Source organism: Eurosta solidaginis, chromosome 2, assembly GCF_040869045.1.
Source record: "Eurosta solidaginis isolate ZX-2024a chromosome 2, ASM4086904v1, whole genome shotgun sequence".
Taxonomy (NCBI): Eukaryota; Metazoa; Arthropoda; class Insecta; order Diptera; family Tephritidae; genus Eurosta; species Eurosta solidaginis.
In genome coordinates this window covers 37,062,434-37,080,832 of record NC_090320.1, presented here as the reverse complement: position 1 = coordinate 37,080,832, position 18,399 = coordinate 37,062,434, and the positions used below count along the sequence as shown (strand labels likewise).

General features: G+C 39.1%; 3 protein-coding genes across 6 annotated transcripts in view; 2 read left to right on the top strand and 1 right to left on the bottom strand.

The window, feature by feature from the left end:
- Positions 1 to 18,399, bottom strand: part of LOC137239558 (zinc finger protein OZF-like) — a 197,454-nt gene that overhangs the window by 125,504 nt on the left and 53,551 nt on the right. The window lies entirely within an intron of this gene.
- LOC137241490 (zinc finger protein 721-like) overlaps positions 1 to 18,399 on the top strand; it is a 105,764-nt gene that overhangs the window by 52,468 nt on the left and 34,897 nt on the right. The gene's annotated exons all lie outside the window — the stretch shown is intronic.
- LOC137239557 (zinc finger protein weckle-like) overlaps positions 1 to 18,399 on the top strand; it is a 35,170-nt gene that overhangs the window by 1,702 nt on the left and 15,069 nt on the right. For all 4 annotated transcript variants that reach the window (XM_067764985.1, XM_067764987.1, XM_067764983.1 and 1 more), the window contains one exon: positions 5,757 to 6,109. In XM_067764985.1, the coding sequence (XP_067621086.1) occupies positions 5,757 to 6,109 (353 nt within the window). The remainder of the gene's footprint in view (positions 1 to 5,756; positions 6,110 to 18,399) is intronic.

Sequence of the window (18,399 nt, the reverse complement as noted above, 5' to 3'; positions counted from 1 at the left end):
ATTAAACACATTTTTCAGCTAAAATAAGCATGGACAGGGTATCCGCATGAAAAAAGGCACTGATTGGCATAGAAGAAATTTTTTAGAAATTTTAAAAGTTCACCCTTTCCTTACAACTGCGGTTAATTGACTCCACGTATAAAAATTGGTAATTTTTTACTTGACAAAAACTCTTAAAATAGCACAAAACTGTCAAAGGAGTACCTGAAAACGCGTTTTGATCATAATCCGCTGGCGGATAGTTATCATTCAATTATATTTAAAAGTTATTAGCAAACGTTTTGTAAAAATTCCCTGTTTTTTTATCAGCCGTCAATTTAAAATTGAGTGCACATTCTTTTAATTGAACATGAACATACTTATTTAAAGAAAATTTACTTAAGTTCGTTTTTTAAAAAGTATTTAAATCTCGCTACATAAACGAATAAGTAGTTAAAGTGGAGTTGGGCTCCTTAAAGCAAAGGAAGCAACAAGGCTATCCACTCATACACTCGTATTCATATTGAATAGTTTATATAGTTTGTAAGAATGTTGTAAATAAAAGTTGTTTGCATTAAGACAGATGTTACGGTCGAAATGATGCAAACCTTAAATGTTAGGAGGCCCTAACCGTTAAAGCCGTTTAATTTAATATACCCGAAACCGTATAGGGATATCTCTAACCTCGATACTAATAAATATGCAGGACATTCAATGATAATCAGCTTAAATCAAATTTAGGTTTGTCTTCGCAAAGTCAGCATAAATAAAGGGAGTTTAGTATAGTTTTCCATAGGAAAGAAGTGACCTAGAATGTTGAGCCATTGTACATGGACCTGCAAAGTGTAAGTCCCTTTTACATTAGAAAATCATTGAACTCAAGTCGATCCTGACATAGACTAAGAGGGTGATAAAGGAGGGAAGTAGTTCAGCAGCGCCTGTACCAAGCAGTTCTTAACATTTTTGTTGCTAATTCTTGTTGTATTCCGTGTTTTATTAAAGCTTTCTTTTAAAAGGAATTGGCAAATGTAAAGGGGAATAGAAGACACTTGAATTCAAGAATTCTGTAATGTAATTCAATAATTAGAAGTCGGAAATAAGACATTTTTTTTTTATTAATAGATATTCACAAAAAACCAAATAATTACCCTCAAACGGCTGCGAAACTGGTGAAAATTGTATCAGCGCAAAACACCTTTTAGTTAATGCTTAAAATATCTTGACAGAGTACAAGTATTACTTGGGCGACTTCGGGTTATTGCTTCTGAAATTAAAACGCGTCATTTGACACCTCTCCCAAAATTTTTTGACATGTATTAAAAATCGACGCCTGTGGTAAATAATTCCTTCCATTGAATATTTATTTCTAAATTTAATGCCATAATCAGCATATGATGCTACTTTTTCCTCAAAATATACTAAAATATCAAAACTCACAAATATCTTTGAATGCGGAATAGTCTTAATTAAAGATTTCGCATATGTGGAGCCAAGTAACCATCGCACATTTTAAGATTGTGTAATTTTCGTCACAAATATATTAATATGCATTCTAGGTATAATAAATTAGCTCCTGACGTATATTTGCTTGTCGGGGAAGCCTTTTTTCACTTCCATTTAAGTTCATCGCGCTTAAATAGCAAATTCTTTAATTTCTCGCAAATTTTGACAGCAGACCACCAACTTAAAACCTATTTTAAAAAATTAAAATCGGGCTCATGTCATTTTAAATAAAATTTTTTTTTAGAGTTAAAATAGTGTTTAAGTGGACTATAACAGACTTAAAATGATATTTAATTTAAAACCAAGTTTAAATCAATAAAATTCCATTTTATTTCGACTATGATTACGGGGCCATGGTTTTTTTCTTTATCAAGGGGTGCTAGTTGAAATAAATATATGGTCACATTCAGTTCCACGGTTGGTGGAGATTTAGCTTACTTCACCAAAACTTATATACCCAGCGTGTTCTCTCATATATAAAGTCATACAGAAATTTCAAGAATAATAAATGCTTAAATTTGAAAACTGTTACATACTACCTATACACATTATTCCGTAAGCAGCTACATATAAAACAGTTAAGCTGTAAACCACAGTCATCTAGAAAGAAGACTCAGCAGTGGAGGACTCCTCTTTTAACAATTGTGGTGGCGAGGGAATGATTTTCGAGTGTTTCAGGGTGTTTAGTACCGAATTTATAGAGGTTAAAACATTATTTTAGAAAAGGAGAAATTATAAACAGCTGAATTCAGTAAGCCGTCTCTAATCACAATTATCATTTTTTTGAGACACGTCTCCAGTCTGCTGGGCCGGGGCAGGTCACATACATGAAAATTTCAGCAAAATATGAAAAGTATTTGCCAAAAACGATTTCAAGATTATTGTTTCATTTCTAAAATGTAATATTAGCAAAGAAAAAATTAAAAAAAAATATTAAAAAGAAGTCGAGTTCAGTGTGCCGTCACTCAGATTCGAACCTACGCACTTTGGGAGCGGCCCTTATCAAGCTCAGTCACAACACCATACAACGTTAAGCAAAACGCAGTTTGATATGATTTGTTTAATGTATGAGTAAATTGCCTTTTTGGTGAATTTTGTTGATGTGGTGAGTTATTTTTGTGACTTTTGTTTACTAAATACCGAAATCATCACGAAATGGAAAATCTGAAATTTAGACCTTAGATGAGACTGAGTTACAGATTTCAGCCGTAAGAATAGAATGTAGTACGTTTATACATTTTTGTTTTTTAATGAAAACTATATATATTTTAATTAAATATATATATTTTATGGCGTCCACTGTGGTGTAATGGTAGCGTGCTCCGCCTACCGCACCGTATGGTATGGTGTTCACACCCGGGCAAAGCAACATCAAAGTTTTAGAAATAAGGTTTTTCAATTAGAAGAAAATTTTTCTAAGCGGGGTCGCCCTCGGCAGTGTTTGGCAAGCGCTGCGAGTGTATTCCTGCCATGAAAAGCTCTCAGTGAAAAATCATCTGCCTTGCAGATGCCGTTCGGAGTCGGCATAAAACATGTAGCTCCCGTCCGGCCAATTTGTAGGGAAAATCAAGAGGAGCACGACGCAAATTGGAAGAGAAGCTCGGTCTTAGATCTCTTCGCAGGTTATCGCGCCTTACATTTATTTATTTATTTATATATATTTTTTACACACAAAAATAGATCAGTAAAAACTACCCTCAGTTCTGAATGAACACACAGCAGGTACACATACACAAACATCTGTTTTGACAAACACTTGCGCACAACGCTGAAACTGGTTTGTCTCGAAAACAAATTTGACAAGGGATGGTGAAAAATCGTTTCAATATAAACCAATTGCCCACTCTGTCGGAGAATCAACAAAACTTAATGAGTTTCAGGACCTAGCCGGAGCTGTTTAAATAAAGTTTTTATAAGCCAAAGGTTTTTTTTGTTTTTTGCCATCAGGTAAACCTGTAAGGTCTAATTTGTTGAAGCATAGTTTCTCTAAATCCTCTGTCGCTAGATATTTTTACACCAGCCACCTCTTTCTGCTCAATGAGTCTACCTCAACGCTTGGTTTTCTTAGATAAATGTCCCGCAACTTCATGATGGTGTTCCAGATCGCCACTCATCTCATTGACGTAAGCAATATGCTTCCATATTCCTTAGTTGTGGACAATGTGATACTCTGAAGATCCAGCTAGTCAGTTCCGTTGACTAAAACTTTGCCATTTCCTCTCAGGAAAAGGAAATAAACCCTCCCACAAAAGGAAATACAGACCGCATGCGTTATTTTTCTGCACTTTACTCCATATTTCAGAAAGGCATTATCTAATGTAAAAAATCAGTGCTGCAGATAAGTCAAAAAGCAACACTTAAATTTATGAGGGTGCGTATTGTAAAATGGGCTTACATTTAATGTCCTTTTTTATACTCAGCTGAGCAGAGCTCACAGAGTATATTAATTTTGTTTGCATAACGGTAATCCGTAACGGCATAAACTAATCGAGATAGATATATAGATGTATATATATCAATATTATAGGGCGAAAAAAGAAATTAATTTAGCCATGTCCGTCCGTCCGTCCGTCCGTAAACACGATAACTTGAGTAAATTTTGAGGTATCTTAATGAAATTTGGTATGTAGGTTCCTGGACACTCATCTCAGATCGCTATTTAAAATGAACGATATCGGACTATAACCACGCCCACTTTTTCGATATCGAAAAACTCGAAAAACCGAAAAAGTGCGATAATTCATTACCAAAGGTGGATAAAGCGATGAAACTTGGTAGATGGGTTGACCTTATGACGCAGAATAGAAAATTAGTAAAATTTTGGACAATGGGCGTAGCACCGCCCACGTTTAGAAGAAGGTAATTTAAAAGTTTTGCAAGCGGTAATTTGGCAGTCGTTGAAGATAACATGAAACTTGGCAGGAACCTTACTACCATTACTATATATGTGCTAAATAAAAATTAGCAAAATCGAAGAACACGCCCACTTTTAAAAAACAATTTTTTAAAGTCAAATTTTAACAAAAAATTAAATTTCTTTACACTATATAAGTAAATTATGTCAACATTCAACTCCAGTAATGATATGGTGCAACAAAATACAAAAATAAACAAAATTTCAAAATGGGTGTGGCTCCGCCCTTTTTCATTTAATTTGTCTAGAATACTTTTAATGCCATAAGTCAAACAAAAATTTACCAATCCTTGTGAAATTTGGTAGGGGCATAGATTCTATGACGATAACTGTTTTCTGTGAAAATGGGCGAAATCGGTTGAAGCCACGCCCAGTTTTTACACACAGTCGACCGTCTGTCCTTCCGCTCGGCCCTTAACACGATAACTTGAGCAAAAATCGATATATCTTTATTAAACTTAGTTCACGTACTTATCTGAACTCACTTTATCGTGGTATAAAAAATGGCCGAAATCCGACTATGACCACGCCCACTCTTTCGATATCGAAAATTACGAAAAATTAAAAAATGCCATTATTCTATACCAAATACGAAAAAGGGATGAAACATGGTAATTGGATTGGTTTATTGACGCAAAATATAACTTTAGAAAAAACTTTGTATAATGGGTGTGGCACCTACCATATTAAGAAGAAAATGAAAAAGTTCTGGAGGGTGAAATCAAAAGCCCTTGGAATCTTGGCAGGAATACTGTTCGTGGTATTACATATATAAATAAATTAGCGGTACCCGACAGATGATGTTCTGGGTCACCCTGGTCCACATTTTGGTCGATATCTCGAAAACGCCTTCACATATACAACTAAGGGCCACTGCCTTTTAAAATCTCCATTAACGCCTTTCATTTGATAACCATATCGTACAAACACATTCCAGTCACCCCTGGTCCACCTTTATGGCGATATCCCGAAATGGCGTCCACCTATAGAACTATGGCCCACTCCCTTTTAAAATACTCTTTAATACCTTCCATTTGATACCCGTGTCATACAAACACATTCCAGGGTTACCCTAAGTTAATTTTCCTACATGGTGATTTTCCCTTATTTTGTCTCCAAGGCTCTCAGCAGAGTATGAAGTGTTCGGTTACACCCGAACTTAGCCTTCCTTACTTGTTTTTTGTTGATTTTGTGGTTTCAAATAAACAATCAGAATTAACAATTTGTACGAAGTTTATTGAACTGCTGCGATGGATTAAAAATTTTAAGAAATATCGGTTGAATTGGCCCGTAAAAATTCGGTTGATTTCACCAGTTTTTTTCTTTCAGTGTGAATTAAACTAACGATATGTACTTTCAGAAACATATGGAAACTCATAGTGCCAACAAGCATACCTGCGACGAGTGTGGCTTGCAACTGAATTCACGAGCAACTCTTAATCTGCATAAACTTGTACATTCTGATGAAATGCCACATAAATGTGATTATTGTGGACGAGCATTTAAACGCGCAAAAACCCTAAAGAGCCATCTTATACTACACAGTGGCTTAAAGCCATATTCTTGTAATTTTTGTGACAAAAAATTTGCAAATGGACCTAATTGTCGCACGCATAAACTAAAATCACATCCAAAGGAATTGGCTGCACTGGAAGCTGCTGGGGAGAAGGCCTATACGAAAAATATACCCAAATTGTCAGTGCTGAAAGCTGTGTAAGTTTAAAAATATATTAAACTCGTTTCAACTCGAATCGACTAATTACCTTTGAGAGGCATACATACGTACATACATCAAGTTGTAGGGTTTAACCGAATTTCCAAAAACCTATTTTTCAAAGGTTGAAAAATATATCATCGATGGCTTTGTAGTACCATCTATCGACAAACTGCAAAACCTCCCAAATACCACCATATCGCAAACTTGAGATTTCTTAGCCCGGAGTTCAGTGCATCCAGATAGATCCATCCAAAAAAAATCTTAAATTCCATATTTGAATGTTCGTTTTGTAAAATAACGGTTAAATTAAATTTGCACTCCAAAATTGCATTTAAGCTCTTTCACTTATATAAAGCTCCTAACGGGGAAAACATGACTATTTTTGAGTATGTATATTATATTCCACTACGCATACTCAAAAAAATAATTTTCGAGCCTGCGAAATTTAATTTTTTTGACTTTTTTTCGACTTTGATTTTTAAGGCTTTTTCATGACCTACTAAAAAAATTTCATTTGATTGTAAAATTTTCATGTATACCCTGCCCGACCCAAAAATGTTAGCTAAAAACGTTGTCGATAACAGGTTTCTGAAAAAAAAAATTAAAAATATTTTTCACGTGAATTTTTTTTAGTAGGTCATGAAAAAAACCTTAAAAATCAAAGTCGAAAAAAAGTCAGAAAAAAATTAAATTTCGCAGGCTCGAAAATTATTTTTTTGGGTATGCGTAGTGGAACTTTTTTCCTGGGCCCAAATCCTATCGAAAAATCGATGGCGCGATATCGGTTAACTTTCGTCCATACAAATCGACCCAGGTTAATGTATATACAATACATGATGAAATGAATATTCAGGTGTTCTCATCCCGTTGACGTTTTCCCTTATTCTGACAAGTTCGGCATGCATATTTTAGATGGTTGTTTATCATACAGAACTGCCTTTGAGTTCTACTACGATCGGAGTAGGATTTTACTATATGTTTAGAAATATTATAATAATATAAGCCGCTACTAGATCTGTTTAGAAAAGAGATTAACGTACCTTTGTGTTCAACAAAAGAATATAGAAAAAATTCTCCAGAGAAAAATTTGTTTGGCGAATTTTGTACGAAAAATGAAGTAATCAAAATTTAATACTTTTGTAATACAAGTAAATACTGCTACCTAAAAATTGAGGTTATGTTGTTGACATCACCTTTCTTATAACATCACGATACAATCTATACGTTATAACATATGTATTTAGAAATAAATATTCCTTTTGTGGAGATTAAGTTTTCTTTAAGCTATTCTGATCTATTTCGTTGTAGTGCGAATAAAAACAAGGTTTATTCCACCTTACGGCCCCACGTTTCGCCAAATTTCCTTGGCATCAGCAGGGGCGTAATATTCTATTTATTATTGTATAAAATAAAAACAACAAGAAATACAAAAAGTTACAATACTAAAATTTTTAAATGCTTATGAATATACATGTATCCACAGACAAAACTCAGCGAAACAGATGAACAAATACGTTGTTTTTATTCGCACTACAACGAAATAGATCAGAATAGCTTAAAGGAAACTTAATCTCCACATATGTATGTCATACTGATCGGAAGAAAATTATTCAAATATTACTTTTATTTATCACGGAAAAAATTACTAAAATAATCTATCAAATAAGTTTTCGTGCTCTTCTGTAAAATTAAAATTCCGTCAGATACGACGGTTTTGGACTTTGTCGATAAATGGTTTTGCCAAAGCATCGACGATATTGGCATAATACCAATTTCACACAAAAACTTTTCACCCAGGGCCACTTGCTTCATTAGCTAACATCCATAAGTGTCCCCAAAAAAAGGTACAAAATTAGTTAAAATCGATAGCAGCCGTTTTCACCCAACTTTAAAGACAATCCAAATAAGATACCCAGGCAACTATTCATAGTTATTGCACCTAACCAAATATGTGCCTATTAGGGCTGTGAACTGCATCCGGATTTTTCAACTATCCGGATAAACCGCATATTCGAATAACCGGATAGCAAAGCAAAAAATCCAGTAATTCTTTAATTTAGCTCACAACTGATAAAACTGGACCAAAAATATTGGGAGAGGTGCAAAAGACGCGTTTTGATCCCAGGACCACGAATCCGAAAGCGGAAATTAAAAATTTCATTTCTGTAAAAAGATATTTCCAAAAATCGAAAAACTGCCCGGAGCGATCCGAAACCGGGGTGGGATCCATAATATTTTTGCGCAAATCACCTTTCTGGATTAGCCGCCTTCGGCCGCTCTTATATAAAATTACCCTGGATGGGTCCAACCAACACCGGTTTGGAGACCAAAACTATATCCGCGCAAAACACTTTTACCCACAGCTTTTCTTGTGGGTACAACAATTTCATAAAAACTACAACGACCACATGAAAATTTACAATTTTTTTTCAAATATACAATTTTGAATTTCCGCTTTCGGATTCGTGTTCCTGGGTTCATAGCGCGTCTTTTGACATCTCTCCCCATATTTTTGGATGAGTTTTAGCAGTTGTGAGCTAAAGTAAAGAATTACCAAAAATCCGGCTATTCGGATATCCGGATTTCCCATTATGATGTTCGGCTATCCGGATACGTAAAGGGGAAATCCGGATATCCGTATGTCCGGATACTGGAATATAAAAGTTGAATATCTGCATATCAGAATTGAACGAAGCAAACATCGAAAAATTATTCACAAAATATATATGTAGATTATTAAATTAGCGTCAAAAATTAAAAAGCTACAAGTGAAATAAGGACAGTGCCGTTTGTTTATATTGTGAAAAAACACTGCTAATTGATTTAAATGCCCCACGAATTTATTGTTATTAACTTTCACTGGATATCCAAAAATACGGTTATTAACCGGATCTTCATAAATCCGGATAGTTTCACAAAAAAATATTAACCGGATATATATGCCGTCCGGATTTTATCCGTGTCAACGGATATCCGTATGGATATCCGGATATTCGAATATGCGGATAGTCCCAGCCCTAGTGCCTATCATTGTGGATAAGACAAGTGTGATAACTTCGGCATAGTCAAAATCAGAAATATAATGATCACCTGATTTTAAAAGTGACTATCGCGATTTCATCCTGTATCTGTTTCTATCACCCGCTGGAGATAGGCGACCGCGGGCTTCAAAACGCTGCTTAAAACGCTAAAAAGTACCCATCTTGAACATCCTGTCAAGGAGTTGACGGATAATATATCACACTCGTTTTATCCGCAATGGTGCCTATTTGTTAAAAAGCTTTCAAAATCCTGCAAAAGTACACTGAAAGAAAAAGACTGGTAAAATCAACCGAAATACGGGTCAATTCAACCGAAATTTCTGTTAATTTTTATCCATCGCAACAAGATGTTGAATCAACTGCGCACAAATCGTTGATTCGTAATCGACCGTCTTAGTAATCAAATGAACAAAAAAAGTTTTTGCGACAGCTTTGTACGGAAGTACCTATGTTGCCATATACATAAATAAATAAATAAATGTAAGGCGCGATAACCTCCGAAGAGATCTAAGGCCGAGCTTCTCTTCCAATTTGCCTCGTGCTCCTCTTGATTTTCCCTACAAATTGGCCGGACGTGACCTACAACATGTTTTATGCCGACTCCGAACGACATCTGCAAGGCAGATGAGTTTCCACTGAGACCTTTTCATGGCAGAAGTACACTCGGAGCGCTTGCAAAACACTACCGAGGGGCGACCCCGCTTAAGAAAATTTTCTTCTAATTGAAAAACCTTATTTCTAAAATTTTGATGTTGCTTTGCCCGGGGTGCGAACCCAGGGCATACGGTGTGGCAGGCGGAGCACGCTACCAACACTACGGTGGCACTTACTAACCGAACGTCAATTGGGCTACATCAAATATGCTGGCACACATTAAACTTTATACACTTTATTATTGTTTTATTAAACGCACTTTCACCAAATTTTATATTTTATAATTTATTTATTTTATAGTTTTGAACTTCGCTTTGTAAATAGAAATGAATTTGGTAGTCACAAAACTGATTCTCAATTCTTCAGCTGCAGCTCAGCTCATTCTCAATTTCTTCTCTCGCATGTAGTTGCCACACTTGATTGTTTCGAACAAAACTTGTAGTATAAATGTTTGACGTAACATTTTAAAAAGAGAACTTGTAAGTTATAGAAAAGTAAAGAATCAAATCGCTAGAAGGTAATTCACCACTGGAGTAACTTTACATGTAAATCGGCAAGTTTAATTTTCGTAGCACTTTAAGTTGAAACGATTCCAAAACAACTCAAACTTTTATGTTGTCGGAAACATCAACATTAAAAAAGGATGTTTTTTATTATCTTATTAAATTCGTTCGCGTGAGTGAAAATTCGTAAAAAGAACAAAATGTTACTAACTTTGGAAAAATCCTTTTCGTTCAAACCAAACTTTTGCAACAAGAGGGCGCAATTTTGGATTTCGCTTGGACGAGAAGTTGCAAAATTGTACCCGATAGATAGGTGTCCCGGTATCTTATAATTTAAATCCAAAAAAGGGGTTTTTCGTTTTGTATTGATAACTGAAAAACTAGTTTTTTGTTATTTTCCCATTTTGTGTGTTTTTTGGATTTGATGGTTTTCTTATTTTGGTGTTTTTTTTTACAAGTGGCACCATCGTCATAAGTACAAAATAGAGAGCGCAGTGAGCGTAAAATTCCCTTTGAAATTTGCTCATGTATTGACAGTTGATCGCCGTTGAAATGATCTGTAAGATCATTTGTGTTAACAGTAAAATCAGTTAGATTGACCAGGAATCTGTCAATTTTACAGAATTTTGTTAACTGAAGCGCGTCAATTTCTCTTCTGTTGAAATGACTAAACTAATTTGTTCGTTTGACAAAGAACTCGGTCGAATTAACCATAATTCGATCAATTTCACCGAATCTCCGTTAAGTCAAGAACAACAGAACCGATTTCTTGATTTTACTAGCACCATTTCTTTCAGTGTAGAGCTTTTCATTTTTTTGGCTTTTTTCACGAATTATTGTTACATTGACAATAAAATCCGACACATCAAGCAAACTCTACTAGATTTTTGAGTCCATTAGGCATTCAATAAAGCAATAATGAAAAAATTAAAAGCTCGTATTTAATATCGCAGATTGATTTAGATAAGGTATTTAATGAAGAAAACTTGACTTATTATTTTATTAACCCTCTGTATGAAATTGTTATAAAACTTTTGCTTAGTCTACTAACGAAACTTATATACGTATGATCGGAAAGGAGATATGTTTTTGCTTTAAACGGTGACCAAGCTCTTAATTCACCTTTAAAAATGGCATACATTTTACAGAATACTTCGAAAACTTAAAGCTTCGTATAAGTTTTCCATTTTCAATAACGGTTTCTTGAGTATTTAGTTTAATACTATATCCACTGCTGATTGGTATATCACCCTATTTCGGCTGCCGTTTCGAAAACGCGATATCTCAGAAAACTTTTGAAAACGCCCTATTTCAGAATTCGGTTCTAGCTCAGAATTCGGTTGAAGAACGCCCTCTCTCGGGATTTATTTCAAAAATACTCTATCTGAGTTCAAATTCAATACATTTTGACATTAGCATAGGTCTTTATAAAAAAAATTCTGGGGCCGAATCTTAACATGAGACCACGGATCGAATACGATACGAGAGAAAATTACGTGATACGGCAGTTGTATATGTTAAACGGGATTATAAAATACGATAGGAAACAAATCTCGATTTATTTTGCTCTTTTAAGGAACAATACTTCGTTGGAACATATCCCACGTTTTAACGAAAATTGGAGAATATTTTAAACTAGCCTTTACCCGCGGCCCCGTCCGCAAGGAGAAATTTAAATATATGGGCTATTCGCGTTAGCCTGCTTATCAAGTTATCTGTTTAAAATTTTGTTTTCTGTCTAATGCATTTTATTTTTGTAATTGAGTAAAAAAAGAACTAAATGAGGTGATAACCTGATAGGATCCCAAATGATCCCGAAATTATCCAGAAAAAGCTACGAAATGACCCCCACGCTATCGCGGACGGATCCCGAAAACCATCCAGAAATGCCCCGGAAGGGTCTCCAACAGTTCCCGGAATAGTCCCAAAAAAACCCGAAATGACAACGACACGATTCTAGACGTATCCAGAGAACCACACAGAAATGATCCCTGAAGGTGTTCCAAAATGATCCCGAAAAGGTTCCGAAATGACCCTGACGGGCTCCCGGGCGGATCTCAAAAACCATCCAGAAAATATCCAGGAAGGGTCCCTAAATTACCCGACATACTCCAGAAAAAGTTCCGAAATGGCTCCGAGGGGATCCACGACGGATCGCGAAATCCATACAGAAATGATTCCGGAAGGATCCCAAAATGATCCCGAAATAGTCCGGAAATGACCCAGATGGGATCCCGCACAGATCCAGAAATGATCCCGGAAGGGTCCAAAAACTATCCTGGAAAAGTAACAAAAAACCCCGAAATGGCTCCTACGCCATCCCAGACGGATCCAGAAATGATCTCGGAAAGGTCCCCAAATGATCCCAAAATGGTGCCGAAATGACCCTGATGGATCAGGCAAACCATCAAGAAATTATGCCGGAAGGGTCCCCAAATAATACAGAAAGTCACGAAACGACCCCTAGAGGATCCCCAAATGATCCCGTATTAGCCCCGAAAAGGTCCCGAAATAACTCCCACGGGATCTCGGACAAATCCCGAAAACCATCCAGAAATGATGCCGGAAGGGATCCCAAATGATTCCGAAAGAGTCCCGCAATGATTCCGACGGGATCCCGAACGGATACCGAAAATCATCCAGAAGTGATGCCGGAAGGGTCCTCAAATGATCACCTAATAGTCCCGAAATGACCCTTAAGGGGTCCAGGACGGATCCCGTAAACCATCCAGAAATGATCCCCATATAGTCCCGAAGAAGTCCCGAAATGACCCTGACGGGATCTCGAACGCATCCCTAAATGACCCTGACGGGATCCCGGAGAGATCCCGAAATCCATCCAGAAATGATCTTGGGAGGGACCCCAAATGATCTGGAAAAAGTTCCGCAATGATTCCGACGAGATCCTGAACGGATACCGAAAACCATCCAGAAGTGATGCCTGAAAGCTCCTCAAATGATCACCTAATACCAAAATAGCCCTGACGGCATCCCGGACTGATCCCGAAACCCATCCAGAAATGATTTTGGGAAGGTCCCAAAATGATCCCGAAAGAGTCTCGGAAAAGTCCAGAAATTACCCTGACGTGTTCCCGGACGAATCCTGAAAACCATCCTTAAATGATCCCGAAAAAGTCCCGAAATGACCCCGACATACTCCAGAAAAAGTCCCCAAATGACGAGATCCCGGACGGATCGCGAAAACCATCCAGAAATGATGCCGGAAGAGCCCCCAAATGATCCCGAAAAAGTCCCCAAATGACCCCGACGAGATTCCGGACGGATCCGAAAACCATCCAGAAATGATGCCGAATGATCCCGTATTAGTCACGAAAAAGTCCCGAAATGACCCCGACAGGATGGCGGACGAATCCCGAGGACCATCCAGAAATGATGCCTAAAGGGACCCAAAATAACCCCGAAAAAGTCTCGTAATGATCCCGGAAACCATCAAGAATTTATCTCTCGAAGGTACGCATATAATCCCGAAAGTACCCCGACGGGATTCCGGACGGATCCCGAAAACCATCCAGAAATGATGCCGGAAGGGTCCCCAAATGATCGCGAAATAGTCCCGAAATTATTCCGGAATAGTCCCGAAAATGTCCCAAAATAACCCCAACGGGATTCCGGACGGATCCCGAAAACTATACAGAAATGATCCCGGAAGGGTCCCAAAATGATCCCGAAATAGTCCTGAAAAAGTCCCGAAATTACCCCGGCGTAATCCCGGACCGATCCCGAAAACCATCCAGAAATGATGCTGGTAGGTACCCCAAATGATCCCGAAATAATTCCGAAATGACCCCGTCGGAATCCCGGACGGATCCCGGAAACTATTCAGAACTGATGCCGGAAAGGTCCTCAAATAATCCCGTATTAGTCGAGAATAAGTCCCGAAATGACGCCGACGGGGTCCCTTACGGATCCAGAAAACCATCCAGAAATGATGCCAAAAGGTACACCAAATGATCCCGAATTAGTCCCGAAATGACCCTGAAGGGATCCCCGACGGTTCCGAGAAACTATCCAGAAATGATGGCGAAAGGGTCCCCAAATGATCCCGTATTAGTGGCGAAAAAGTCTCGAAATGACCCCGACGGGATCCCTGACTGATCCAGAAAACCATCTAGAAATGATGCCGGAAGGTACCCGAAATGATCCCGAAAAAGTCCTGAAATAACCCCGACGGGATCTCGGACGAATCCCGAAAACCATCCAGAAATGATGCCGGAAGGGAACCCAAAGGATACCGAAAAAGTCCCGAAATGACCCCGAACGCATCCTGAAAAACATCCAGAAATGATGACGAAAGGGTCCCCAAATGATCCCGTATTAGTCGAGCAAAAGTCCCGAAATGACCCCGACGGGATGCCGGACGGATCCCGAAACCCATCCAGAAATGATGCCGGAAGGGTCCCCAAATGATCGCGAAATAGTCCCGAAATGATCCCAGAATAGTACCGAAAAAGTCCCAAAATAACCCCGACGGGATCCCGACGTATCCCGAAAACTTTACAGAAATTATCCCGGAAGGGTCCCAAAATGATCCCGAAATAGTCCCGAAATAACCGCGGCGGGATCCCGGACGGATCCCGAAAGCCATCCACAAATGATCCCGGAAGGTTCTCGATATGACCCTAACGGGAGTACAAATAAGGTGAAGGTAATTATAAAACCATGTTAATAAGGCAGCAGGTGCGTTGGAGCGAATAAAAAGTTACAAAGAAACATACAGGTGAAGCTAATAAAAGCGTGCTAATAAAAACAATTGAAGGAGAGCGGATGGCGGGAGGAGACGGAGAGCACCACCGATCGTTTTTCCAAAATTGTTTAGATCTAGATCTCTATGAGCCAGATACCAAAAATTATTTATTTAGGAGAACATTTATATTGAGTTATAACAATTTATAGATTTTACACCAGAGGGTGAGAGAAAGGGGGATGGGGACGTAGGGTGTCACTGCTCATTTTGTAAGCCCTCGACTTATTTGACCCATTGAGTTTGTAATATTGGTGAACGTCAATATAGGTAAAGTTATAATGGGTAAAAATTATTAAAAAGTATTTGTTCGAAAGGGTCGTGGGTCCCCACCCCCCTTTCCATGTTCGAACAAAGTTTCGCTAGTAGACTACTGTCTGTGTCCCATATTTCATCAAAATCCTTGTAACCATTCTGGCGTGATTCAGTCACAAAGACGAAAAAATATAATAATTAAATTACAACTGTTCCTAGGGGGCGGGGACCACACCCCTTTTGAAAAATATATAGCTAGTAGATCCTTCTAGACTATTGGCTATATGTGTGCCAAATTTCATCCAAATCCGTCCAGCCGTTCTTGCGTGATTGAGTCAGAAAGGCAAACGTCTGGACAAACATACAAACATACAAGCATACAAACATACAAACATCCAAACTTTCCCATTTATAATATACTAGCCTTTACCCGCGGCCCCGTCCGCAAGGAGAAATTTAAATATATGGGCTATTCGCGTTAGCCTGTTTATCAAGTTATCTGTTTAAAATTTTGGTTTCGGTCTAATGCATTTTATTTTTGTAATTGAGTAAAAAAAGAACTAAATGAGCTGATAACCTGATAGGATCCCAAATGATCCCGAAATTATCCAGAAAAAGCTACAAAATTACCCCCACGCTATCGCGGACGGATCCCGAAAACCATCCAGAAGTGCCCCGAAAGGGTCTCCAAATGTTCCCGGAATAGTCCCAAAAGAACCAGAAATGACAACGACATGATTCTAGACGTATCCAGAGAACCACACAGAAATGATCCCTAAAGGTGTTCCAAAATGATCCCGAAAAGGTTCCGAAATGACCATGACGGGCTCCCGGGTGGATCTCAAAAACCATACAGAAAATATCCAGGAAGGGTCCCTAAATTATCCCGACATACTCTCGAAAAATTTCCGAAATGGCTCCGAGGGGATCCACGACGGATCGCGAAAACCATACAGAAATGAACCCGAAAGGGTCCCAAAATGATCCCGAAATAGTCCGGAAATGACCCAAATGGGATCCCGCACAGATCCAGAAATGATGCCGGAAGGGATCCCAAATGATTCCGACAAAGTCCCGCATTGATTCCGACGGGATCCCGAACGGATACCGAAAATCATCCAGAAGTGATGCCGGAAAGGTCCTCAAATGATCACCTAATAGTCCCGAAATTACCCTTAAGGGGCCCTGGACGGATCCCGTAAACCATCGAGAAACGATCCCGATATAGTCCCGAAGAAGTCCCGAAATGACCCTGACGGGATCTCGTACGCATCCCTAAATGACCCTGACGGGATCCCGGACAGATCCCGAATTCTATCCAGAAATTATCTTGGGAGGGACCCCAAATGATCCCGAAAAAGTCCCGCAATGAATCCGACGGGATCCTGAACGGATACCGAAAACCATCCAGAAGTGATGCCGGAAAGGTCCTCAAATGATCACCTAATAGTCCCAAAATGACCCTGACGGCATCCCGGACTGATCCCGAAATCCATCCAGAAATTATCTTGGGAAGGTCCCAAAATGATCCCGAAATAGTCTCGGAAAAGTCCAGAAATTACCCTGACGGGTTCCCGGACGAATCCTGAAAGCCATCCTTAAATGATCCCGAAAAAGTCTCGAAATGACCCTTACGGGACCCCGAAAGGATCCCGAAAACTATCCAGAAATGATGTCGGAAAGGTCCTCAAATGATCTCCTAATAGTTTCAAAAAGACACTGACGGGATCCCGAACGGATCCCGACAACTATCTAGAAATGATGCCGAAAGGGCCCGCAAATGATCCCGTATTAGTCGAGAAAAAGTCCCGAAATGACCCCGACGGGATGCCGGATGAATCCCAAAAACCATCAAATGATGCCGGAAGGGACCCCAAATGATCCCGAAAAAGTCCCGCAATTATTCCGACGGGATCCTGAACGGATTCCGAAAACCATGCAGAAGTGATGGCGGAAAGGTCCTCAAATGATCACCTAATAGTCCCAAAATGACCCTGACGGCATCCCGGACAGATCCCGAAATCCATCCAGAAATGATCTTGGGAGGGTCCCAAAATGATCCCGAAATAGTCTCGGAAAAGTCCAGAAATTACCCTGACGGGATCCCGGACGAATCCTGAAAACCAATCTTAAATGTTGCCGAAAAAGTCTCGAAATGACCCTGATGGGACCCCGAAAGGATCCCGAAAACTATCCAGAAATTGTGCCGGAAAGGTCCTCAAATGATCTCCTAATAGTTCCGAAAAGACCCTGACGGCATCCGTTCGGGACAACAATCCAGAAATGATACAGAAAGGGCCCACAAATTATCCCGTATTAGTCGAGTAAAAGTCCCGAAATGACCCCGACGGGATTACGGACGAATCCCAAAAATCATACAGAAATGATGCCCGAAGGGACCCCAAATGATCCCGAAAAAGTCCCGCATTGAAAACCATCCAGAAGTGATGCCGGAAAGGTCCTCAAATGATCACCTAATAGTCCCAAAATGACCCTGACGGCATCCCGGACAGATCCCGAAATCCATCCAGAAATGATCTTGGGAGGGTCCCAAAATGATCCCGAAATAGTCTCGGAAAAGTCCAGAAATTACCCTGACGGGATCCCGGACGAATCCTGAAAATCAATCGTAAATGATGCCGAAAAAGTCCCGAAATGACCCTGATGGGACCCCGAAAGGATCCCGAAAAGTATCAAGAAATGATGCCGGAAAAGTCCTCAAATGATCTCCTAATAGTTCCGAAAAGACCCTGACGGGATCCCGAACGGATCCCGACAACTATCCAGAAATGATGCCGAAAGGGCCCGCAAATGATCCCGTATTAGTCGAGAAAAAGTCCCGAAATGACCCCGACGGGATGCCGGACGAATCCCAAATACCATCCACAAATGATGACGGAAGGGACCCAAAATGATCCCGAAAAAGTCCCGCAATTATTCCGACGGGATCCTGAACGGATACCGAAAACCATCCAGAAGTGATGCCGGCAAGGTCCTCAAATGATCACCTAATAGTCCCAAAATGACCCTGACGGCATCCCGGACAAATCCCGAAATCCTTCCAGAAATGA